This window comes from Salmo salar, chromosome 08, assembly GCF_965601325.2.
Source record: "Salmo salar chromosome 08, fSalSal1, whole genome shotgun sequence".
Taxonomy (NCBI): Eukaryota; Metazoa; Chordata; class Actinopteri; order Salmoniformes; family Salmonidae; genus Salmo; species Salmo salar.
In genome coordinates, this window is record NC_138298.1 from 16,454,371 (window position 1) to 16,480,590 (window position 26,220).

At 41.9% G+C, this 26,220-nt stretch overlaps 2 protein-coding genes and 1 long non-coding RNA gene across 3 annotated transcripts; 1 reads left to right on the forward strand and 2 right to left on the reverse strand.

The window, feature by feature from the left end:
* Window positions 1-446: 446 nt before the first annotated feature.
* Window positions 447-9,610, reverse strand: LOC145850318 (uncharacterized). Its single transcript, XM_014209261.3, has 6 exons — window positions 9,270-9,610; window positions 8,247-8,377; window positions 7,868-8,041; window positions 3,074-3,238; window positions 2,352-2,463; window positions 447-2,042 (listed from the first exon to the last, which is right to left on the reverse strand). The coding sequence occupies exons 1-6, from the start codon at window positions 9,511-9,513 to the stop codon at window positions 1,087-1,089; spliced, it is 1,782 nt and encodes a 593-aa protein (XP_014064736.2). The 5' UTR covers window positions 9,514-9,610; the 3' UTR covers window positions 447-1,086.
* On the forward strand, window positions 9,301-20,886 carry LOC145881475 (uncharacterized). Its single transcript, XR_014392998.1, has 2 exons — window positions 9,301-9,589; window positions 14,092-20,886. It is a non-coding gene; the product is annotated as an uncharacterized LOC145881475 (long non-coding RNA).
* On the reverse strand, window positions 19,764-25,040 carry LOC106610103 (uncharacterized). The gene is made up of 2 exons (XM_082978200.1): window positions 24,056-25,040; window positions 19,764-23,848 (listed from the first exon to the last, which is right to left on the reverse strand). The coding sequence occupies exons 1-2, from the start codon at window positions 24,062-24,064 to the stop codon at window positions 22,724-22,726; spliced, it is 1,134 nt and encodes a 377-aa protein (XP_082834326.1). The 5' UTR covers window positions 24,065-25,040; the 3' UTR covers window positions 19,764-22,723.
* Window positions 25,041-26,220: the final 1,180 nt, after the last annotated feature.

The window sequence follows — 26,220 nt, forward strand, 5'->3', positions numbered from 1 at the left end:
AAGTAAACTCTATTTTCTAAATGTCGCATACTATTAAACATGGCCGTGGGAAGATGTTTTGGATTGGGGTAATGTCGAATGAGGAAGTAATAAATGACTAGTTCACAAATTTAGTGGAAATGTATTTTATTTTGTAGAAATTTTTCTTAGATTTATCAGCACCCCTACTTCCCACAGCTATGCTATTAATCTTTATTTTTTCTCATACTCAAAGGACCTAGTATCTTGGACGCCAGTTTGGGTATTCGGACACAACCACTGTGATTCAAGTACCTAACAATATGGAGCTATTGGAGTTTATTTAAAAAAAAGTGTTGATACAAGAATTAAGTATAATATTTTGGTTTGACTGAGATAAGGGAAACTCAGTCCCTGTAATGATACAAAAATAACCAAGTCAGTCAATTTTGTATTTAAATTCAACAAAGTGGTCATGTAATTATAACTTAAGTACAGTACATTTATTGCACAAAACGATACGTGACAAGTATAATATATTTTCTCACTATGGTACCACTACATTTTCTATAAGTCTTGTACCCTTGCTTTGATAAAATGTATTTAAAAATACTATGGAAAAGGTTCAACATTACACACATCTTCACTACTTCATGTCAAGTAAACTTTAATTAAGGCACCATCCGTATCTTATTATAAAACACCAGTATCAACTTAAAGGGACAAGGTTGTCACTCTTCAGCAGTGAAGCATTTTTACAGACACCATCACAATATCATGTGAGGACAGACGCTGGAGACGAGAAGCAAGTACAAGGAGTGAACATTTAATAAAACACAGACAGGAATAGAATACAGACAGCGCCTGGATGGGGAAAACAAAAACTACAATAATGCTGACACGGGGCAATCAACAAGGCAATGGAGTCCAGCGAGCGCTGATGTGCGTAATAATGGTGACAGGTGTGCGTAATGACAGGCAGCCTGGCGCGAGAGGAGGAGCAGGAGCAGGCATAACATATCATCTAGTCATCATACTCATTCTTTCCTCAGTTCACCTCATCCAATTCGCTACTACATCCAAAACCACCAAAATTAACTACAAACAAACGAACTACATTAAATGTCACTATACATGGGCCCTGTGCATTTTCTGCTGGTGTATCCTGAGGTAGCTCCTCTCTGAGAACCTCTTCCCGCAGTCCGTACAGGCGAACGGCCTCTCTCCCGTGTGGACCCTCTGGTGCCTCTTCAGGTGACCAGCCTGGGCAAAGCGCATCTGACACTGGGTACAGCTGAAAGGTTTCACCCCTGTGTGGACCCTCTGGTGCCTCTTCAGGCTGGACGAGTGGGAGAAACTGGCCCGGCACAGATGGCAGCTGAACGGTTTCTCCCCCGTGTGCATCCTCTGGTGGATCTCCACCTGTTTGGGGAAACTGAAGACTTTCCCACAAAATGAACACGGGAAGTGCTTCTCTTTTCCAACGGAACAACTGATAGCATTACTACTACTGTCATTTGTCAATGGGCTTGTGTCGCCATTTAGTGTTGAGGCACTGGCATTGTCTGAGGTCTGGTTTAACATTAGGAGAGTGTGAGGAGGATGAAGGCCAGGGAGTGTCTGTGTTGTCTCAGGGTCCATGTTCCAGTTGATAGATCCTATAGAAGGCAGGCTGAAGGCAGCACCTGTTAGGGGGTTAACCTGAGGTTCCATCAGTCTCTCTGAATCACAACTATAGGAGCAGGACGGAGCATCGCTAGCCGAGTCTGTGTCTGTTCTCATACGGACACCTCCCTGTCCCTGCAGACCAAATCTACGTCTCTCCCTGGTTTCAACAAGTCTGTTGTCATGGAGACTAAATTCGGATATTGTTTTGGGTTCCACTCTCTGTTTCTGGTTGGGATTAACAATGTTGTTCCCCAGCCCAGAGTTGAAGACGCTGTCCCATCCATTGACCTTCACTATGTCGCCTCTGGTTCTGGCCTGCTCAATGACGTTGTCCCCTGGGCCCATGGCTGCACCCATCTGGGTCTTGGAATCCAAGATGGCCACCCAGTCTCCTCTGTTAGCCTCCAGCCAACCACCTGCAGGAAAAGGTTACAAAATAGACATTAATACATGGCAGAGAACTCTACATATGGAGTTTTTTTTGTCCATTACCTGGTCAAGTTCATACATTATAATGTGTGTTTTTTACAATGTATGACCTTGACCAGTATGACCTTTTCAGGCTGTTTCGGAGGCAAAGGGCAGTTCGACCCGGTACTAGATAAACTGGGCACTTAAGTTGTATTGATATCATTTTATGAATGAAGAAAAAAATTATTGCCAGGTGCATCACTATTCCCATTGAAGTATATCTATTATGTTCTGTATATGCATGTCTCTCTTACCTTGCTCCCCCATCTTTACTCCACTCAGCAGATCAATGCTCTCTGGTCCATCTTCTATTGTCTCCTCTTTGACCAGCAGCAGATCAGGCTTCCCATCCTCCATGTCTACTGACTGTAAGAGATACAGAGTGAGAGGATGTTGGATCAAGAAATCTGATATCAGCACCCTGCTATGGATCATCTTCTGACTGGGCAATGAGGCATTGCTATGAGTACAATGCAAACATGTTGATTTCATACTATGCAAAAGTGTTAGTTGATTTGATTACTTGACACTCTTCAAAGGGATAGTTCAGGATTTTGGCAATGAAGTCCTTTATCTACATTTTAGTCATCTAGCTGACACTCTTATACTTCCCCAGAGTCAGATTGACTTGTGGATACCATTATTATGTATCTGCGTCCAGTAATGCTAACTAGCTTAGCACAAAGAATGGAAATGTTTGGGTACCCCTAGCATGCTAGCTGTAACTGAAGACTTCCAGTTTTCATTGCCAAAATCCCGAATGGTTTGATAATTCAAAGGCCTGGCCCCACACTTAAGACAAATTGAATCAAGACCTGAGCCCATATCTACAAAGAGTCTCAGAGTAGGAGTGTTGATCTAGATACTTTCCAAATAATGTTATTTATTATGATGTAAAAGGCAAAGCTGATCCTAGATCAGTACTCCTACTCTAAGATACTTTGTGGATACAGACAGTAGTTTACAGTGGACTCACCTCAGTGAGACTGTGTGTGGTCCTGTGCTGCTCAGCTGGTTCCTCTGTGGGTTCAGGAGGAGGTGTAGTCTGGTTGTCCTCCATGACCATGGTTCCCTCAGGGTTCCCCAGACCCTCCTCACACCCCTCCTCCTTCACCCGCAGCACCTCTGGACCCTCCTTCTCCTGGAAGAGAGGTGATACAGATTACACAGACATACAACCCCTCAGGTACGTACACACACACACATACACACACACACACACACATAATAAACACACTTTTAACATGGAGTGTTTACCCATCCCCACTACGTTTGAGTCCTATACTGTAGTTACAGAATTACTTCATTGTTGTTAAACCCATCATGGTGGACATAAATATGTGGTTGTGGCTACAAATAAGTCAGCTATGATAAGTCAAAAGTCAGACAAACCTGACTAAACTATTTTGACATGTACAGTAGATGTTTATTAGTGTGTAGGTATATTTAGTAAGTAAGTGTATATTGGTTATAAAGCACTGTTGGGTGTATGCTGAATGGGGTGCGATTAGAGCTCATAATCACAAAGCTCTCAGAAAAGGTCCTTTGAATCCTGTTAAAACCTGTTGTAAGACAACAACAAAAACTCCCAGCTCAGAGTAGCCAGGAGTAAAGTCAATTCATAAAAGTTTATAAACAGCAAAGGTACCTCAAAGGAAAGATAGTGATGAAGCTCAATGACATTGTTGCAAATGATGGGGAATAACCAATTGCGACGAGGCATCGCCAGCTGTGAACTCAGACAAAGATGATCTATTATGGTGACAAGATATTCGAGTGACCGCTCAAACAATAGAAATGCATGTCCTTAACGATGGAAGGCAGGCGATATCTAGCCAATGAGAGGGCAGATACATGAATGAACAACAGGCAGAACTAAATTGTTTTAATCAAAGTTGCCGTAATACCAACCGCATCCACTTATATCAGTACATTTGTAAGAGCCTAAACATTACGAAACTTGTTTCCGATCAAATAATTTTCACGTAGTTCGACACTCTCTCATAGGCCTCCATAACATGTCTTATCTCTCACGGACCAGGGATTGTAACCCAAATTATTTTCCAATACTTTAGTTCTGAACACAACCATTTTTTCCCTTGTTCCATTCCACTGATCTGACCAGTAAAATAAAGTTCTGAATCGGTTCTAACCAAACCAAAAAAGAAAACTATGGCTTATATCGTTCCTTTCGGTTCCTTTTTAAACCTCTGAAATCTAAATGTTTTTACAGCTAGCTCGACATTAAACTACTTCACCAAATCACTGAGGATAGAGCAGCTTGCTATGCAGCAGGCAAGCTATTTAAATGCATTGGACAGACAAGTGTTGGGAGCGAAATGCGACTGCAGGTGGGGATAGAGCAAGAGAGGGTGGAAGAGGTGCTTAGCATTTTGTTGTTATGACATGCATTATCTGAATTAGGCCCACAGAATTACACCTACAGAGGAGCGGCTTCTGTGAAGGAACTTTGGATGTCTTTGAGCTTCAGAGAGTAGGCTTAACTTTGGACAAGAGCTAGCTAGTTAGCTATCTAATAAAATTATGTGCAGAGCGGCACCAGAATTAAAACAAAAACACATCTTACCTTCTTGTAGTTAATCAATCCATTGTGAAACGTGATAACTATAGTATCCGTAACTAGCACAGGAAAAAGTTAATCCATTATTTAATAAAAAATCTTTCTCCCTAATTTCTGAATCACGCTTGCAACGTCACTAGTAGACTACGCCTAGGTGAGGAGGGGCAGGTAGCATACACACTAGCAAAGATTTTCAGCTGGCAGGCAGACACTGGAATACGTTTCTGAGTGACAGAGTGAGGGCTTTGCATAGGCGCTTCGCTTTGTTGCGTTTTTTGGGGGACTGGAAAAAAATTCCTAGAACATAAAATACATTTATTAACCGGTTTCCATGCTTTTAAAATAACGCTTTTGTTGCAGAACAGTATAGGTCACTTTCGTTCCCGGTTCTTATTCTGCTCTTCTAAAAACGTAATTATTTTCCGGTTATGTTCCCTAAACCAGTTCAAACCCCAAACGTGTACAGATTTTGGGCGGAGTAAATCCAATCCTCTCATGTCACCTCTTCCTCTCTGACTCAGACAACTACTGTGATGTAATCTGTAATCTCGTCCCCAGACGTCCTCGTCCTCCATATGTGCTGTGCACAATAGCCTTGGGAAGAGGTTACGGTGAATGTGACTGTACATCAAAGGACCCACCCCAGAAGTGGTGGAGGAAATGCACGTTTAGGATCCACCTCCAAAGAATGACAAAGGCTACTTGTACATATTCACGAATTGGGTGTGGTCATTTCCATGCAGATGATAATCATCAACAAATAGGTCACTGACAGCTGTCAGCTAGCTAGCTACAGTGCCCTCTGTAATTACTGAGAGAGTGAAGCATTTTTTCTTCATCAGTGGCTTGTATGCGGTTTATATGTGTGAAGGAATGGAGATGCTAAACATGTTTATGTTAATTAACGGTCAATTACCGTAAAACCGGCAGTCTTTTGCATGGCAATAACCGGCTGACAAAATGTCATGACCACCACAGCCCAATTTGGGTGTATGATATGTCTGTCTGTAACTTTCTCATTCATCATTATTCACAATTTATTTAGGATTATCAGTAATCATGGTAGTAATCACATTGCTGTAGAAGTGTTTAGAAACATATTGTATTCTTATTTAGAACAAAAGTGACACCAAAATGACACAATACATTATTTACCATTCATTTCTATTTGGCACAAAATAATCTGAAACACAACCAAAACAAACAGCGAATGCATCCAACAAATGTGTAGAGTCCCAAGCTTGATGTAGTCATGGCATGCTATGAATATGGGAAAAAATACTTAATTCCTGCAGTCAACTGACCAAATCGCCCTCTAGTGACCTCATGGGTGGAATGTTATTAATAGACATTCTTTAAAAACAAAAGTCAAATCCGATGTTTCTATTTCAAACGGTTTGTTATATTTCAGTCTTTGATGTATATAAAGTATAATATTGTTATGCAAAGCCAAACATTTATACATTTCAACTCTATATCAGACATGGTACAAGTGTCTTCTTTTTAAAGCCCATAACCATGTGTGTGAGGAGTATACTTTTGTTTCAAAGTAGATTTGTTTAAGACTACCTAGAAACACTCTGTGTGACCCTGATTTAGCCCATTGCAGTAAAAGGTTATTTACCATTCATTTCTAGTGGGCACAAAATAATCTGAAACACAACCAAAACTGCAAATGCATCCAATAAGTTTGTAAAGTCACAAGTTTGATTTAGACATTGCGTGCTAGGAATATGGGACCAAATATCAAACTTGACTACTTTATAAGAATCTTTAGCGGTGATAATAAGAGAAAAAAGTATTACTTGTTAAACAAAATATTTTTCTCTGAGCAATTTTATTAGTATAAAATAATATATAAATTATGTTTCGATTTTTTTAATTACATACATTATAGCTCAGTGTTTGAATTATTTATTTTATAAAGTCATTATTGCTCATCTTTATCAAGTGTGTCAATAATTTCTGACCCCACTGTATATCACACAATGTCTGGATGCAATATTCTACCCAGGAATATTCAACCGTGAAATCTTTTACACTTGTTATTCCAAATGCATCTGTGGCTCTTTATTGCTGAAAATTCCTCTTTGTTGTTGATGCAGGGTTTGATCTAAACGTCAGAAGCTATTGAGTGGAATGCTTACTTTCTATGTTATAGAGGGGAATGGTTTTTCTGCTGGTGCATTCTGAGGTAGAGCCTCTCTGAGAACCTCTTCCCGCAGTGCGTTTGTATGCAAACAGCCTTTCTCCCGTGTGGATATTCAGGTGGATCTTCAGCTGGTCCTGGCGGGAGAACCTCTTCTCACACTGGGGGCAGCTGTAGGGTTTCTCCCCTGTGTGGACCATCTGGTGCCTCTTCAGGTGGCCAGCCTGGGCAAAGCGCATATGACACTGGGTACAGCTGAAGGGTTTCTCCCCTGTGTGGACCCTCTGGTGGATCTCCACATTCTGGGAGCAGCTGAAGCTTTTGTTACAGAACATGCAGAGGAACCGTTTCTTTTTACTATTGCCTGATGTGGCACCCCCTCCCCGAGCCTGGGCTCTAGCCCTGTTGTTTGAGTTCAATACCTGATCAAAAAGGATGCGGCCATGTGAATCGGAAGGCCCCATCGATGTTGACACTAGGTCGCGATCCCTGAACGTGTGTAAAGGGGACTGGGTCGTGACATTGAGATTTGTCTCTAAGCTTTCCCTGTAATCTAAGAAATCTCTGCCCTGTGAGTGTCTGTCTCCTAGGTGACAATCTGCATTCCATGTGGGAGGAGCGTCACCCTCCACTTTCACACTCACCTCATCTACCACTATAACCTCCCCTTTCTTATCTAGGCACCCTTCAGAGTATACACTACTACTGTACCGGTTCCAGTCCCCTCTAGATAGATCAGTCTGTGTCTCTAAACCCAAGGATATGTTGCCAGGGTCCATCTCTGTAGTGTAAGAACAAGACGGATCATCACTGCCAGTGTTTAACGTGTCACCATCATCACGGGAATGATCCGTCCTCTGGCTCTGGTGAAATACCGGTAAATACTCTGAGGCAGGAGCAGGAGGACAGCCCGGTCTCCCCAGCCCCAGTCTCTCTGGGTCTGATCTGTGGTCAGATCCTGTGTGTAAGAGCCTGTGTGTTACAGTTAAAGTCTCAGTGTCTGTCTCTGGCTTGAGGACGGCGTTCGGCGTTCCACTGACCTCCGTGATGTTGCCTCGAGTCCTGGGCGGCGCTGGGGCGGCGCTGGGGACCTCCGTGGCTACAGGGTGTGCTCCAGCCACTTCAGTCTGGATGTCTCTGCTGTGCCGTGGGTCCTCCTCTCCTTCAGACCTCTCCTGCTTGACTCCAGGACCTGCAGCCTCTGTATCTGCAGACTGACACAAGAAGAGAGGAGGTTATTACCGGTACATGGGTTGAATTGGATAGCAATGTCATAGGGAAGCCTCACAAGCTCCCTTATGGCAGATACATAAGGATGTACAGTACATGTAAGCAAGTGAATAGCGGAGGGGAGCCTTTCTGAAATAAACTGGACACATTTGATGTACTGTAAATTTGATGTAATACTATTACATTAACCTCTATCACTATAACTTGCTGGGTTGAGGTTCCACTCCCCTCATCAACAGTGATTGGTTGGTCATCTCTCCATGTATTGTGTCCCGCTGGCTTCACAAAGCTCCTGTGGCCTCCAGTGAGATGTCCTTCACCTGAGACAGTGATTGGAAGAAAGAGGTGGTAAGGTTAGCTACTGTCAATGCTCAACGCTACACACTGTTGACAGTTTTAGAATTCTAGGTAAGGTAACACTTCGCATAACTGGTTGATATACTATTTATAGATTGATTATAATCCATGCATCTTATTGTTTTCAATGATTAAATAATAGGACTGTCTTTGTGCAAGATAGATAAGTAATCAGGGGAATTATTGCATAAAATCCAAAAACTGACAAAGACCCAATTCTGGTTAATTGGTTAACCAAAGATTGTCCATTATATTGACAAGATATGACGAGTGACAGCCCTGATAATAATGTCCTCAAAGATGGAAGGCAGGCAGGCAGGAGAAGGTATATAGATGTCTCATCTTTGTATCTATGCAATTATAGAGTCTGCGAGCATGGGCAGCACCATTGAGGCTATCTCTATTTATTTTAAATTAGTCCATTTTCTTCTTCTTCTTTGGCTGATTGCTCCCAACTCATAGGAATCCCCACCCAGTTGACTACTTTAAAATGGTGGAAGCCCTCAATGGCAATGTCCATTCTAAAAATGGGTTATATCCATGATGAGTCTCTATGAATCTCTATGACAACAGGAAAAACTCTGATGTAAAGACGTTTTTTCCAAATTATGAAACGTATATTGATCAAATAAGCCTCACGTAGGAAATTAGCCATTACATTTTATGTTGACCAAATTCGACACCCATTTACCTCCATACAAAAATGCCTTCCTGGACTTATTTTGATGGACAGATTTTGGGTTGAGAAACTCTCGCTTCGCCTCTTCCTCTCTCGGTTAACGCATCTAATGTCACACATGCGCAGAGGGGAACGGGGCGACAGGCCCCGCAGCCTCGGCCTTCTACAAAATGTACCTCTTGCCATTCCTCTGTATCGGTCGAGGATCTTGACACTACTGGGACTGGCGAGAACGCGCTCCCGTGTCATCTTCATTTCCAGTAGCTGTAGTTTCCTCCGCAATGCCCTGTTTTCTTTCTGGCTTTGAGTTATTTCCAAACGAAACACTGCATAGTCGTCATCGACGAGTTTACAGACCTCTGCCACGGCTGCATTTGCCAGCACCTCCATGATGGAGGCTATTTGAGTGTGAAAAACCATAGCAGCTAGCTAGCCCTACCTTGATAACATCTATCAACAAAATCCAGTCTCCAGCGCGAATTAAACACTACCTGGGGTAAGTATGCGATGCTGTGCAGTTAAGTTAGTCATATTTTGAGTTCCATTGTGTTCATAAACATCTAAATAAAAACGCTAACGTGGAAATTGTTCTTGTTCATTGTTTACTTCCGTTTACACTGAATATAAGTTATTGGTTGGCGTCGTAGCTCAAAGGGTGTGGCTAAAAAAAAAAAAAAAGGTATTTGCGCTGTTCTTAAAATATGCACTGGTGGAAAAAGTACTCAATTGTTATACTTGAGTAAAGGTGTATATATACCTTAATAGAAAATTACTCAAGTAAAAGTCACCCAGTGAAATACTAATTGAGTAAAGGTCTAAAAGTATCTGGTTTTAGATGTACAGTGGTGGAAAAAGTACTCAATTGTCATACTTTTTAGTAAAAAGTAAATGCTATACATCAAATTCCTTATTTTAAGCAAACAAGACAGCACGACTTTCTTGTTATTTTTATTTATGGACAGACAGGGGCACACCAACACTCAGACATGATTGACAAATGCAGTATTTGTGTTTAGTGATTCCGCCAGATCGGAGGCAGTAGGGATTACAATGCCTTATATTGATAGGTGCATGAATTGGACCATATTGCTGTCCTGCCTGAGAATTCTAAATGTAAGGAGTACTTTTTGATGTCAGGTAAAATGTATGGGAGTAAAAGTACATATTTTCTTTAGGAATATAGTTGAGTAAAAGTTGTCAAAAATAGAAATGGTAAAGTACAGATATTTTTTACTTAAGTACTTTACACCACTGGAAATAAGATACTGCGTATTACATTACAGATCAAACCTCTTCAACCATTGTCTATTATATTGGCAAGATATTCGAGTGACCTCTCTAAAAATGGAAAGACTTGTATTTAAAGATGGAAGGCAGGCGGGAGGAGGTGAGATCAGGTGGGAACATTCTAGCTAATGTGAGGGCCGACGCAAGTGGGAACAACAGGCCAACGAGAGAGATCAAAATGTAATTGTTCGTGTACACAATTTAGCAAATGATATAGCAAGTGCAGCGAAATGCTTATGTTATTAGCTCCTAACAATGCAGTAAAATGTCAAAAGAGTACACAAATAAAAAACAAGATAGAGGACTGATGGTGTTTTCAAGACAACTGGGAACACTGGGGGGGGGGACTGTCAAATCATGACGTCAGTGATCTAAAGGTTGAAATGTCAGAGCACTAGAAAGAGGCCCGAGTTCCCGACTTGGAATTCCAAGATGGATTACCGTTTTTTTTTCTTCTCAGTTGTCTTGAGATTTCAGAGTTCTCAGTTGTTTTGAACATGGCATCATCTTTGTGTCTGTGACAGTATGGGCATATTTTTACAGTCTATGGCAGTGCCATTGAGGCGATCTCCATTTTAAAGTAGTCAATTTTCTTCTTTATTGACTGATTGCTTCCAGCTCATAGGAATCCCCACCCAGTTGACTACTATAAAATAGTGGAAGCCTTCAATGGCAATGTCCATGCTAAAATGCATTCTCTATCATCTACAGTTGAAGTCAGAAGTTTACATACACCTTAGCCAAATACATTTAAACTCAGTTTTTCACAATTCCTGACATTTAATCCTAGTAAAAATTCCCTTTGTCAGTTAGGATCACCACTTTATTTTAAGAATGTGAAATGTCAGAATAATAATTGAGAGAATGATTGATTTCAGCTTTTATTTCTTTCATCACATTCCCAGTGGGTCAGAAGTTTACATACACTCAATTAGTATTTAGTAGCATTGCCTTTAAATTGTTTAACTTGGGTCAAACGTTTCAGGTAGCCTTCCACAAGCTTCCCACACTAAGTTGGGTGAATTTTGGCCCATTCCTCCTGACAGAGCTAGTGTAACTGAGTCAGGTTGGAAGGCCTCCTTGTTCGCACACACTTTTTCAGTTCTGCCCACACATTTTGTATAGGATTGAGGTCAGGGTTTTGTGATGGCCACTCCAATACCTTGACTTTGTCCTTAAGCCATTTTGCCACAACTTTGGAAGTATGCTTGGGGTCATTGTCCATTAGGAAAACTCATTTGCGACCAAGCTTTAACTTCCTGACTGATGTCTTGAGATGTTGCTTCAATATATTCACATAATTTTCTTTCCTCATGATGCCATCTATTTTGTGAAGTGCACCAGTCCCTCCTGCAGCAAACCACCCCCACAATATGATGCTGCCACCCCTGATAACGATGGTCATTATAGCCTAACAGTTCTATTTTTGTTTCATCAGACCAGAGGACATTTCTCCAAAAAGTCCGATCTTTGTTCCCATGTGCAGTTGCCAACCGTAGTCTGGGATTTTATGGCAGTTTTGGAGCAGTGGCTTCTTCCTTGCTGAGCGGCCTTTCAGGTTATGTCGATATAGGACTCGTTTTACTGTGGATATAGATACTTTTGTACCTGTTACCTCCAGCATCTTCACAAGGTCCTTTGCTGTTGTTCTGGGATTGATTTGCACTTTTCGCACCAAAGTACGTTCATCTCTAGGAGACAGAACGCATCTCCTTCCTGAGCGGTATGACGGCTGCGTGGTCCCATGGTGTTTATACTTGCGTACTATTGTTTGTACAGATGAACGTGGTACCTTCAGGCGTTTGGAAATTGCTCCCAAGGATGAACCAGACTTGTGGAGGTCTTGGCTGATTTCTTTTGATTTTCCCATGATGTCAAGCAAAGAGGCACTGAGTTTGAAGGTAGGCCTTGAAATACGTCCACAGGTACACTTCCAACTGACTCAAATTATTTTAATTAGCCTATCAGAAGCTGCTAAAGCCATGACATAATTTTCTGGAATTTTCCAAGCTGTTTGAAGGCACAGTCAACTTCGTGTATGTAATCTTCTGACCCACTGGAATTGTGATACAGTTAATTATAAGTGAAATGATCTGTCTGTAAATAATTTTTGGAAAAATTACTTCTGTCATGCACAAAGTAGATGTCCTAACTGACTTTCCAAAACTATAGTTTGTTAACAAGAAATTTGTGGAGTGGTTGAAAAACGAGTTTTCATGACTACAACCTAAGTGTATGTAAACTTCCGACTTCAACTGTATCACTATGACAACAGGCACAACTCGAATTTAATGTTGTTTTTGGGTAAATTGCCGAAATGCCACGTGCGTCCACAACAACCTAACAATTACGAAACTGATATTCACTCAAATAAGCCTCATGTAGCAAATTAGCAATTCAATTTTTTGTTGTTGACCCTAATTCAACACTCATCAATTTTATTTGTGGCATTCGCCAAAACAACTGGTGTATACTTTACTGTGAAATGCTTGCTTACGAGCCCTTCCCAACGATGCAGAGTTTGAAAATGAAATAGTAACACAAGGAATAAAAGAAGAATTGACCTCCATGAAAAAATGGCTCACTTTGTGGGCATTTTTTCGTCAACAGATTTAGCCTCATCCTCTCTGGTATCTTTTAAGCTCAGAGCAGAGTTGTTTAGAAAAATTACCATAAATGACTGAAAAATAATTGCTGGCCAGATCCCATCAGTGGCAAGGACGGAAACCTATAAGTTTGAAGGAAGCCAAGGACAATTTTAATTCTAAATAATAAACAAGCAAATTAAACTTCAACACATCAAAAGGACAACATGAAATCTCATTCATTAACAGATTTGATCACCTATTTATAGTACATAATGGAACCGGTACCACCTGATTATGCCAAATAATGTCAGGGGGAGGGGTGTTATAATATAAAGGTGTTATAAAAAAGACACATTTATAATTGTTAGGCAAATTACATAGGCAAAACCAAATGTAGAGAGTGTTAAACTTCAATGAGTGTTTTGGCTATGCCAGCACACCAAACAACAAGTCTGTATCATGTGAGAAAGACGGCATACCCAGATGCTCAACTGAGCGATTTAGTAATCCAAAAAACCCTCTTACCCTAAGACACTTCACATGATGACTATAATATGTCAGCTAAAGCCACAATGCTACGATTTCTCCCCATTGTGGACACTCCCATGTCTGGTAAGGTTAGTCAGGAAGAAGACGCTCTTGTAACATTGTTTGCACTTGTGAACGGTCTGTTGCTTCTTCACGTAGTTTGCCTAAGTAAAGCGCTTCCCACACGTGGGGCAGGTGTACGGCTTGTCTGCGTCCGTCCTAATGCTCCGCCTCCAACGTTGTGACCCAATGACACCAGAGGAGGTAGAAGCAGGAGCCACCACCCTCAGGTGGTCAGTGTTTGAGCTCCCTCCTTGATCTCTTGCCATTGTTTGGGTGTTGGGATTGTGTGTTGTGTTATCGGCTAGGTACCTCGTGGTGAACGCCCACCCTGACATTCTGTATCGATGCAGTAACCATGAGGCAGCTGAGGAAAGCTAGACCCAGGTCCAAGCCCAGGCTTTCTATGAACTGAGCCACTAGGCACTTCCTGAATGACTACCACCAGGGGGTTCCACTCGCCACTCTCTGTGAAGGCTGAATCTCAGGGTGACCTGCTTTGTTCATCATGGATACTGTGGTGTTTGTATCGTAGGAACAGGAGGGTCTATCTCTATCAGCCCCAGGCCCTGCTTCATCCCTGCACTGAGACTGTGAAGAGAAGGGTCTGTGCTGCAGACTGGATCCCTGACTGGAGCCTCTGTCACTCTGATGACCACCAGGACTGAGGTTGTTCAGTCCACCTGTCCACTGGTTGTGTTCTGTGTGATGGTGGTGGAGTCTCTATCCCTTGTGATTTGTATTTGCCAAGGCAGCAGCTACTCTTCCTGAGTTCCAGTGAAATTAAGGCAGTTTATACAATTTTAAAATCATTACAATACATTTACAGTTTTCATAACACACTGTGCTCTCAGGCCCCTACTCCACAACTACCATATCTACAGTACAAAATCCATGTGTGTGTATATTGCATATTTTATCATGTATGTTTGTGTTGCTTTACAGTCCCTGCTGTTGCATATGATTTTTTATTTTTTTTAATCTATTTTTAAAATCTAATTTCACTGCTTGCATGAGTTCCTTGATGTGGAATAGAGTTCCATGTAGTCATGGCTCTATGTAGTACTGTGCTCCTCCCGTAGTCTGTTCTGGACTTGGGGACTGAGACCTCTTGTGACATGTCTTGTGGGGTATGCATGGATGTCCGAGCTGTGCACCAGTACTTGAAACAGACAGCTCGGTGCATTCAACATGTCAATACCTCTCATAAATAAAAGTAGTGATGAAGTCAATCTCTCCTCCACTTTGAGCCAGGAGAAATTGACATGCATATTATTAACATTAGCTCTCTGTGTACATCCAAGGGCCAGCCATGCGGCCCTGTTCTTTTTTGTGGCACCTGACCACATGACTGAACAGTAGTCCAGGTGTGACAAAACTAGGGTTTGTAGGACCTGCCTTGTTGATAGTGCTGTTAAGGTAGAGCAGTGCTTTATTATGGACATACTTCTCCCCATCTTAGCTACTGTTGTATCAATATGTTTTGACCATGACAGTTTAAAATACAGGGTTACTCCAAGCAGTTTAGTCACCTCAACTTGCTCAATTTCCACATTATTTATTACAGGATTAGAGAATGATTTGTCCCAAATACAATGCTTTTAGTTTTAGAAATATGTAGGACTAACTTATTCCTTGCCACCCACTCTGAAACTAACATTTCAGTCGCTGTAGTAGTTGACGTGTATAGTGTTGAGTCATCCACATACATAGACACTCTGGCTTTCCTCAAAGCCAGTGGCAATTCAAGATTCCTTGATGCCCTTCCAGACTCCCTCTGCCTACCCAAGGACGTCAGAGGACAAAAATCAGTTAACCACCTAACCAAGGAACTCAATGCGCAATACCCTAGATGCAGTTGCACCCCTAAAAATTAAAAACATCTGTCATAAGAAACTAGCTCCCTGGTATACAGAAAAACACGAGCTCTGAAGCAAGCTTCCAGAAAATTGGAACGGAAATGGCGCCACACCAAACTGGAAGTCTTCCGACTAGCTTGGAAAGACAGTACCGTGCAGTATCGAAGAGCCCTCACTGCTGCTCGATCATCCTATTTTTCCAACTTAATTGAGGAAAATAAGAACAATCCGAAATTTATTTTTGATACTGTCGCAAAGCTAACTAAAAAGCAGCCTTCGCAAATGGAGGATGGCTTTCACTTCAGCAGTAATACATTTATGAACTTCTTTGAGGAAAAGATCATGATCATTAGAAAGCAAATTACGGACTCCTCTTTAAATCTGGGTATTCCTCCAAAGCTCCATTGTCCTGAGTCTACACAACTCTGCCAGGACCTAGGATCAAGGGAGATACTAAAGTGTTTTATTACTATATCTCTTGACACAATGATGAAAATAATCATGGCCTCCAAACCCTCAAGCTGCATACTGGACCCTATTCCAACTAAACTACTGAAAGAGCTGCTTCCTGTGCTTGGCCCTCCTATGTTGAACATAATAAACGGCTCTCTATCCACCGGATGTGTACCAAGCTCACTAAAAGTGGCAGTAATAAAGCCTCTCTTGAAAAAGCCGAATCTTGACCCAGAAATTATAAAAAACTACCCCATCATAGCACTGAGACTGCACTTGTGAAGGTGGTAAATGACCTTTTAATGACGTCAGACCGAGGCTCTGCATCTGTCCTCGTGCTCCTAGATCTTAGTGCCGCTTTTGATACCATCGATCACCACATTCTTTTGGAGAGATTGGAAACCCAAATTGGTCTACATGGACAAGTTCTGGCCTGGTTTAGATCTTATCTGTCGGAAAGATATCAGTTTGTCTCTGTGAATGGTTTGTCCTCTGACAAATCAATTGTAAATTTCGGTGTTCCTCAAGGTTCCGTTTTAGGACCACTATTGTTTTCACTATATATTTTACCACTTGGGGATGTCATTCGAAAACATAATGTTAAATTTCACTGCTATGCGGACGACACACAGCTGTACATTTCAATGAAACATGGTGAAGCCCCAAAATTGCCCTCACTAGAAGCCTGTGTTTCAGACATAAAGAAGTGGATGGCTGCAAACTTTCTACTTTTAAACTCGGACAAAACAGAGATGCTTGTTCTAGGTCCCAAGAAACAAAGAGATCTTCTGTTGAATCTGACAATTAATCTGGATGGTTGTACAGTCGTCTCAAATTAAACTGTGAAGGACCTCGGTGTTACTCTGGACCCTGATCTCTCTTTTGAAGAACATATCAAGACTGTTTCAAGGACAGCTTTTTTCCATCTACGTAACATTGCAAAAATCAGAAACTTTCTGTCCAAAAATGACGCAGAAAAATGTATCCATGCTTTTGTTACTTTTAGGCTGGACTACTGCAATGCTCTACTTTCCGGCTACCCGGATAAAGCACTAAACAAACTTCAGTTAGTGCTAAATACGGCTGCTAGAATCCTGACTAGAACCAAAAAATTTGATCATATTACTCCAGTGCTAGCCTCCCTACACTGGCTTCCTGTTAAGGCAAGGGCTGATTTCAAGGTTTTACTGCTAACCTACAAAGCATTACATGGGCTTGCTCCTACCTATCTTTCCGATTTGGTCCTGCCGTACATACCTACACGTACGCTACGGTCACAAGACGCAGGCCTCCTAATTGTCCCTAGAATTTCTAAGCAAACGGCTGGATGTAGGGCTTTCTCCTATAGAGCTCCATTTTTATGGAATGGTCTGCCTACCAATGTGAGAGACGCAGACTCAGTCTCAACCTTTAAGTCTTTACTGAAGACTTATCTCTTCAGTAGGTCCTATGATTAAGTATAGTCTGGCCCAGGAGTGTGAAGGTGAACGAAAAGGCTGGAGCAACGAACCGCCCTTGCTGTCTCTGCCTTGCCGGTTCCCCTCTTTCCACTGGGATTCTCTGCCTCTAACCATTTTACAGGGGCTGAGTCACTGGCTTACTGGTGTTCTTCCATGCCGTCCATGGGAGGGGTGCGTCACTTGAGTGGGTTGAGTCACTGACGTGGTCTTCCTGTCTGGGTTGGCGCCCCCCCTTGGGTTGTGCCATGGCGGAGATCGTTGTGGTCTATACTCGGCCTTGTCTTAGGACGGTAAGTTGGTGGTTGGAGACATCCCTCTAGTGGTGTGGGGGCTGTGCTTTGGCAAAGTGGGTGGGGTTATATCCTGCCTGTTTGGCCCTGTCCGGGGGTATCATCGGATGGGGCCACAGTGTCTTCTGATCCCTCCTGTCTCAGCCTCCAGTATTTATGCTGCAGTAGTTTGTGTCGGGGGGCTAGGGTCAGTCTGTTACATCTGGAGTATTTCTCTTGTCTTATCCGGTGTCCTGTGTGAATTTAAATATGATCTCTCTAATTCTCTCTTTCTCTCTTTCTGTCTTTCTCTCGGAGTACCTGAGCCCTAGGACCATGCCTCAGGACTACCTGGTATGATGACTCCTTGCTGTCCCCAGTCCACCTGGCCGTGCTGCTGCTCCAGTTTCAACTGTTCTGCCTGCGGCAATGGAACCCTGACCTGTTCACCGGACGTGCTTGTTGCACCCTCGACAACTACTATGATTATTATTATTTGACCATGCTGGTCATTTATGAACATTTTAACATCTTGACCATGTTCTGTTATAATATCCACCCTGCACAGCCAGAAGAGGACTGGCCACCCCTCATAGCCTGGTTCCTCTCTAGGTTTCTTCCTAGGTTTTTGGCCTTTCTAGGGAGTTTTTCCTAGGGAGTTTTTCCTAGCCACCGTGCTTCTTTCACATGCATTGCTTGCTGTTTGGGGTTTTAGGCTGGGTTTCTGTACAGCACTTTGAGATATCAGCTGATGTACGAAGGGCTATATAAATAAATTTGATTTGATTAGTAAAGATTGAAAAAACTAAATGGGGCTAGACAGCTTCCTTAAGGACTTCCTGACTCTACCTGGATTATGTCGGAGAGGCTTCGATTAAAGAGCACCCTATGTGTTCTGATAGACAGGTAACTCTTTATCCACATTATAGCATGGGGTGTAAAACCATAACAAGTTTTTCCAGCAGCAGACTATGATCGATAATGCCAAAAGCCGCACTGAAGTCTAACAAAACAGTCCCCACAATCTTATCATCAATTTCTCTTAGCCAATCAGTCATTTCTGTAAATGCTATGCTTGTTGAACGTCCTTCCCTATAAGCGTGCAAAAAGTTTGTTGATTTGTTTACTGTAAAATAGCATTGTATCTGGTCAAACACAATTTTTTCAAAAAGTTTAAGGGTTGGTAACCGACTGATTGGTCGGCTATTTTACTATCATTAATCTTTGTTTCATAGTGTAGTTTCTTCTATTTATTCAATTTAGTAACATGATTTTTCAATAAGTTTGCCAATCGGCTGCGCAGCCAGACTTATTTGCCATTCCTCTTGCCTCATCCCTCTCAACCATACCATTTTTCAATTCCTCATCAATCCAAGGGGATTTAAGTTTTTTGTCATTTTCTTAATGGGTGCATGCTGATTAGCAACTGGAATAAGCAATTTCAGAAATATGTCAAGTGCAGTGTCTGTCTGCTCCTCATTACACACCACGGACCAACAGATTCTTTACATCAATAACATAGGAATCACTACAAAACTTAGTGTATAAGAGGTCATACAATATTAGGCCCAGCCTGTAGGAACTTTGGTTTTCCTAGATATGGCTACTATATTGTGATCACTAGATCCGGATACTGCTTTCAAGCAAATTTCTGCAGCATTAGTAAAGATGTGATCAATACATGTTGATTTCAATCCTGTGCTGTTTGTAACTACCCTGGTAGGTTGACTGATAACCTGAACCAGGTTGCAGGCACTGGTTACAGTCTGAAGCTTTTTCTTGAGTGGGCAGCTTGATGAAAGCCAGTCAATATTTAAATCACCCAGAAAATCTCTGATGGCACATGCATTATCAAGCATTTCACACATTATCCAGATACTGACTGTTTGCACTCGGTGGTCTATAGCAGCTTCCCACCAGAATGGGCTTTAGGTGAGGCAGATTAACCTGTAGCTATATTACTTCATCAGTATATAATATGAGATCCTGCTTCCGACTTGGGACGGAAGCGCGGAGGCTCCTGATCCTGGGTTTGTGACCAGCCGCGTCAGAGGTCCTGGCTCTCCCGCCAGCAAAACCGGACAAATCCATATGTGTTGATTCAAGAATTAAGTATGTTTTGGTTCGACTGATATACAAAACTCAGTCACTGCAATGACACAAAAATGACCAAGTCAGTCAATTTTGTATTTAATTTCAACACCATGGTCATACTGTACACTCAATGTACTTTATTTCACAAAACTATACCTGTAACAAGTAGAATAACTTCTCACTATGGTAACACTTTACATTTTCTGTAAATCTGGTACCCTCGCTTTGATAAAATGAATTGTTGAATACTTCGGAAAAGGTTTAACATTACACATATCTTCACCACTTCATGTCAAGTAAACATGAATTAAGGCACTATAATTTCCTCATTATAAAACACCAGCATCAAACAACATAAGGATGTCACTCTTCATCAGTGAAGCATTTTTACAGACACCATCACACCATCCATCACTATATCATCTACTCTGCCTCATCATACTCATTCTTTCCTCAGTTCACCTCATCCAGTTCCATGTAGAGTACCATAGTAGGAGTCATAATACCCATATAACCTAGCGGTCAAACAAGGAACTTTTCCCAATAGTTTTTTCCCATAGGGGATTTAAGAAACACTTCAAATAAGGGCTGTGTTTCATGTAGGCTTACCTAGGCGTGACGTTTTGATAATGGTGTAAATCTCGAGGACAAGGTGACTTATCAATATATTCGCCTGTATAATATAAATTGGCTACATTTCTTTAAAATTTAAAATTCTGTGAACTGTCTTCTGCTAGTTTTAAATTGACACAAACCAGTTAGCAAAGGTGTCAGCTAGAGATGGCTTTGCAGGGATTTGTAGTCTTGCATGGTCTACTTTGATGCTAATTAGCATTTTAGAATCAGAGTAAATAGAGCTGAATATATTGATCAAATTCACCTTGTCTGAGAGATTTACATGGTTATCAAAACGTCACCCCAGGATAAACCTCCACGAAACATCTGTACTTTACTATTTCTATTTTTGACAACTTTTACTTTACTACATTCGTAAAGAAAATGTACTTTTTACTCCATACATTTTCCCTGACACCCAAAAGTACATTTTGACAGGAAAATAGTCCAATTCACACACTTATCAAGAGAACATCCCTGGTCATCCCTACTACCTCTGATCTGGCAGATGCACTAAACACAAATGCTTTGTTTGTAGTGTGTCCCTGGCTCTCCATAAATAAAATAAAAAACAACCTTGCGCTGTCTGGTTTGCATAATTTAAGGAATTAGAAATTATCAATACTTAAGTATATTTAAAACCAAATACTTTTAGACTTACTCAAGTAGTATTTTACTGGGTCACTTTCACTTGAGTCATTTTCTATTAAGGTATCTTTACTTATACTCACATATAACTTGAGTACTTTTCCCACCAGTGGTCAGGATCAAAAGAAATATGAAAGGAGCTACAGTGCATTTGGAAAGTATTCAGACCCCTTGACTTTACACTGTTACGTTACAGCCTTATTCTAAAACGTATTAAATAAATCCTAACTCTACACACAATACTCCATAATGACAAAGCAAAAACCGTTTTAGCAAATGTATTAAAAATAAAAAAAACACCTTATTTACATAATTATTCAGACCCTTTGCTATGAGACTCGAAATTCAGCTCAGTTGCATCCTGTTTCCATTGATCATCCTTGATGTTTCTACAACTTGGAGTCCACCTGTGGTATATTCAATTGATTGGACATGATTTGGAAAGGGACACACCTGTCTATATAAGGTCCCACAGTTGACAGTGCATGTCAGAACAAAAACCAAGCAATGAGGTCGAAGGAATTGTCCGTAGCACTCCGAGACAGGATTGTTACGAGGCACAGATATGGGGAAGGGTACCAAAAAATGTCTGCAGCATTGAAGGTCCCCAAGAACACAGTGGCCTCCATAAATATTAAATGGAAGGAGTTTGGAACCACCAAGACTCTTCCTAGAGCTGGCCGCCCGGCCAAACTCAGCAATCAGAGGAGAAGGGCTTTGGTCAGGGAGGTGACCAAGAACCCGATGGTCACTCTGACAGAGCTCCAGAGTTCCTCTGTGGAGATGGGAGAAACTTCCAGAAGGACAACCATCTCTGCAGCACTCCACTAATCAGGACTTTATGGTAGAGTGGCCAGACAGAAGCCACTCCTCAGTAAAAGGCACATGACATCCTGCTTGGAGTTTCCAAAAGGCACCTAAAGGACTCTAGAAACAAGATTCTCTGGTCTGATGAAACCAAGATTGAACTCTTTGTCCTGAATGCGAAGCATCATGTCTGGAGAAAACCTGGCACCATTTTTCAGCAGCAGGGACTGGGAGTCTAGTCAGGTTTGAGGGAAAGATGAAAAGAGCAAAGTACAGAGAGAGATCCTTGATGAAAACCTGCTCCACAGCGCTCAGGACCTCAGACTGGGGGCGAAGGTTCACCTTCCAACAGGACAACGCAGCAGTTGCTTCGGGACAAGTCTCTGAATGTCCTTGAGTGGCCCAGCCAGAGCCTGGACTTGAACCCGATCGAACATCTCTGGAGAGACCTGAAAATACCTGTGTAGCAATGCTCCCCATCCAACCTGATAGCGCTAGAGTGGATCTGCAGAGATGTATCGGAGAAACTCCCCAAATACAGGTGTGCCAAGCTTGTAGCGTCATACCCAAGAAGACTTGAAGCTGTAATTGCTGCCAAAGGTGTTCAACGAAGTACTGAGTAAAGGGTCTGAATACTTATATAAATGTGATATTTCAGTTGATTTTTAATACATTTGCAAAAATTTCTAAAACATGTTTTTTTGCTTTGTCATTATGGGTATTGTGTGTAGATTGAGGGGAAAAATGATTTAAATTATTTTAGAATAAGGCTGTAATGTAACAATATGTGGAAAAAGTCAAGGGGTCTGAATACTTTCCAAATGCACTGTAGGGACTGTATATACAGTATTCCTTAACACAATGTCTGGATGTAATATTCTACCCAGGAATATCCAAATGCATCTGTGGATATTTTCTGATGACAACAAAAATGTATCTTTGTCCTTTGATATAAGTGTTTGTTATAGAGTGGAGTGTTTTTTCTGCTGGTGTAACCTGAGGTAGCTCTTCTCTGAGAACCTCTTCCCGCAGTGCGCACAGGCGAAAGGCCTCTCTCCCGTGTGGACCCTCTGGTGCCTCTTCAGGTCACCAGCCTGGGCGAAGCACATGTGACACTGGGTACAGCTGAAGGGTTTCTCCCCTGTGTGGACCCTCTGGTGCCTTTTCAGGGTGCATGCCTGGGCGAAGCACATGTGACACTGGGTACAGCTGAAGGGTTTCACCCCTGTGTGAACCCTCTGGTGGATCTCCACCTTCTGGGGGCAGCGGAAGCCTTTGTTACAGAACATGCAGAGGAACCGTTTCTCTTTACTTTTGCCTGATGTGGCTCCCACTCCCCGCGCCTTGGCCTTTTGTTCCCTGTGTGAATCGGAAGGCCCCATCGACATGGATAATGGGTCGCGATCCTTGAACGCGTGTAAAGGGGAGTGGGTTGCGACATTTAGATTTGTCTCTAAGTTTTCTCTGTAGTCTAAGAAGTCACTGGTGTTGTCCTGCAAGTGTCCTTCTAAGTGAGTTTCGTATGCATTCCATGTCAGAGAAACGTCGCCCTCCACTTTCACAGTCACCTCATCTACGACCAGACCCTCACCTTTCTTATCTCGGCACCCTTCAGAGTATACACTACTACTGTACTGGTTCCAGTCCACTTTCATTGGATTAGTCTGTGTATCTAATACCACAGGCATGTCACCAGGTATCATCTCTGTCTCTGTAGCGTATGAACACGAGGGATCATTGACAGTCTGTAAAGTGTCACCTGAGTCCCGATGGGACAGAACAGTCCTCGGGCTCAGGTTGCCGTAAAGTAAATACTCTGCGCGTGGAGCAGGTGGACAGCCCAGTCGGTTTATCCCCGTTAAAGTCTTGGTGTCTGTCTCTGACTTGAGGATGGTGTTCAGCGTTCCACTGACCTCCATAATGCTGCATTGGGTCCTGGACTGCTCTTGGGCGGTGGTGGGGTTCTCCGTGGCTACAGGGGGCGCTCCAGCCGCTCCAGTCTGGATGTTTCTGCTGTGCCATGGGTCCTCCTCTCCTTCAGTCATCTCCTGCTTGACCCCAGGACCTGCGTCCTCTGCATCTGCAGACTGACACAAGAAGAGAGGAGGTTGTTACAGGTACATGGGTTGAATTGGATAACAATATCGTAGGGAAGTCTAAAAAGCTCCCTTATGGCAGATAAATAAGGATGTACATGGAAGCTAGTGAATAGCTGAGGGGGGCCTTTCTGAAATAAACTGTCCACATTTCATTTACAAAGTAACTCATGTTTTATATAACACTATTACACTAACCTCTATCATGATAACATGCTGGGTTGAGGTTCCACTCCCCTCATCAACAGTGATTGGTTGGTCATCTCTCCATGTATTTTGTTCTGCTGGCTTCACAGAGATCCTGTGGCCTCCAGTGAGATGTCCTTCACCTGAGAGTGATTGGAGGAAAAGAGGTGGTTAGGTATATTGTATTCTATTGACACTGTGTAGAATTGGCAAGGATGTAAGGTAACACTTATAATTTCTTGGTATACTACTTATTGATTGATGTATTATGTTCCATGCATCACATTGTTTTCATTTAGTAAATAATTGGAAATGCAATAAATCAAGAATCTGGTTAGAATATGATAGTGTCTATGCACAAGATGGGGAATTATTGCATACTATCCAAAAACAGACCAAGACCAAATTCTGGGTAACACATCTGAACACATGCAGAGGGGAACGGGGCGACAAGCACTGAGCTCTATATGAAAGGAGACACCCCGTGCAGCTTCCGACAAAATGTACATTTAGCCTTTCCTCTGTATCGGTCGAGGATCTTGACATTACTGGGATGACTGGCGAGGACGCGCTCTCGCGTTGTCCTGTCTGCTCGGTCCCGTGCCTCCTTAATTTCTAGTTGCTGTAGTTTCCTCCGCAATGCTTTGTTTTCTTTCTGGCTTTGAGTTATTTCCAAACGAAACACTGCATAGTCGTCGTCTACGAGTTTACAGATCTCCGCCACGGCTGCATTCGCTAGCACCTCCATGATGGAGGCTATTTGAGTGTGAAAAACCATACAGTTAGCCATTGTTAGCTAACTTTAGCAGCTAGCTAGCGTTACCTAGTTCACATCTATCAACCAAGTCGTCTCCAATGAAATGTAAATAATACCGGGAGTAAGTATGTGATACTGTGCGGTTAAATTAATCTTATTTTGAGTTCCAGGGTGTTAAACGTCTAACAACAATTAAATTGCTCTTGGTCACTGAACACTTTCGTTTACTAAGGTTTATGGTGTTATGGCGGTCCGCAAACAACCGTTATAGGTGCATGCCGCCACCTACTGTACTGGAGTGTGTAGTCATCACAGTTTACAAACTAAAATAATAAATAAACAAATATTAAGGAAAATCTAAACCTTCCTGCCTTATCCTGTACTACTAAGGAAAAAAAAAAAAAAAAAAAAGAGCCCTACATGATCTTTGAGTCTTGGTCCACCCACCTTTTAGAGGGCATATACATTCCAGCCCTTGGGCTCACTGTCCCACCTGTTCTGCCACACATGTATAATAATAGCTCTAATCTTACATTTGGCCAATGGAGGCTGGTGGGGGGAGCTATAGGATGACAGGCTCATTGTAATGGCTTGAATGTAATGAATTGAATGGTATCAAGCATATGGAAACCACATGTTTAACTACATTCCATTTATTCCATTCCAGCCATTGCAATGAGCCTGTCCTCTTATAGCTCCTCCCACCAGCTTCCACTCTATTTGGCCTCACCTCTACCCAGTGGAGCGGGAATATCAATTATATATAGTTTATAGTTTTAAAGCCCTTTGGCTACCTGGTCTATTACATTCCTGCCCATTCCCAAGTAGACTGGAACCCAGCAAAATCACACTACTACACCCAGTCTCACGATTTTACATAACAATATTAATATGCCTACATAGTAGGTCACTCTTATTAGATTTGCCGGATGATAAAACTATTCAATAGAGACGGAATTCCATTTACTTTAGTTTAGTTTTTATTGGCAGACTACAACAAAAAGGTGTATTACCGCCATCTACTGGGTGAGTTAAACTGGGAGACTATTTTTATTTATTTTTTCACTTTTATTTAACCAGGTAGGCCAGTTGAGAGCAAGTTCTCATTTACAACTGCGACCTGGCCAAGATAAAGCAAAGCAGTGTGACACAAACAACAACAGTTACACATGGAATAAACAAGCGAACAGTCAATACAATAGAAAAAATAAAGTCTATATACATTGTGTGCAAATGGTGTGAGGAGGTAGGCAATAAATAGGTCATAGTAGCGAGGTAATTACAATTTTGCAGATTAACACTGGAGTGATAAATGAGCAGATGATGATGTGCAAGTAGAGATACTGGTGTGCAAAAGAGCAGAAAAGTAAATAAAACAATATGGGGATGAGGTAGGTAGATTGGGTGGGCTATTTACAGA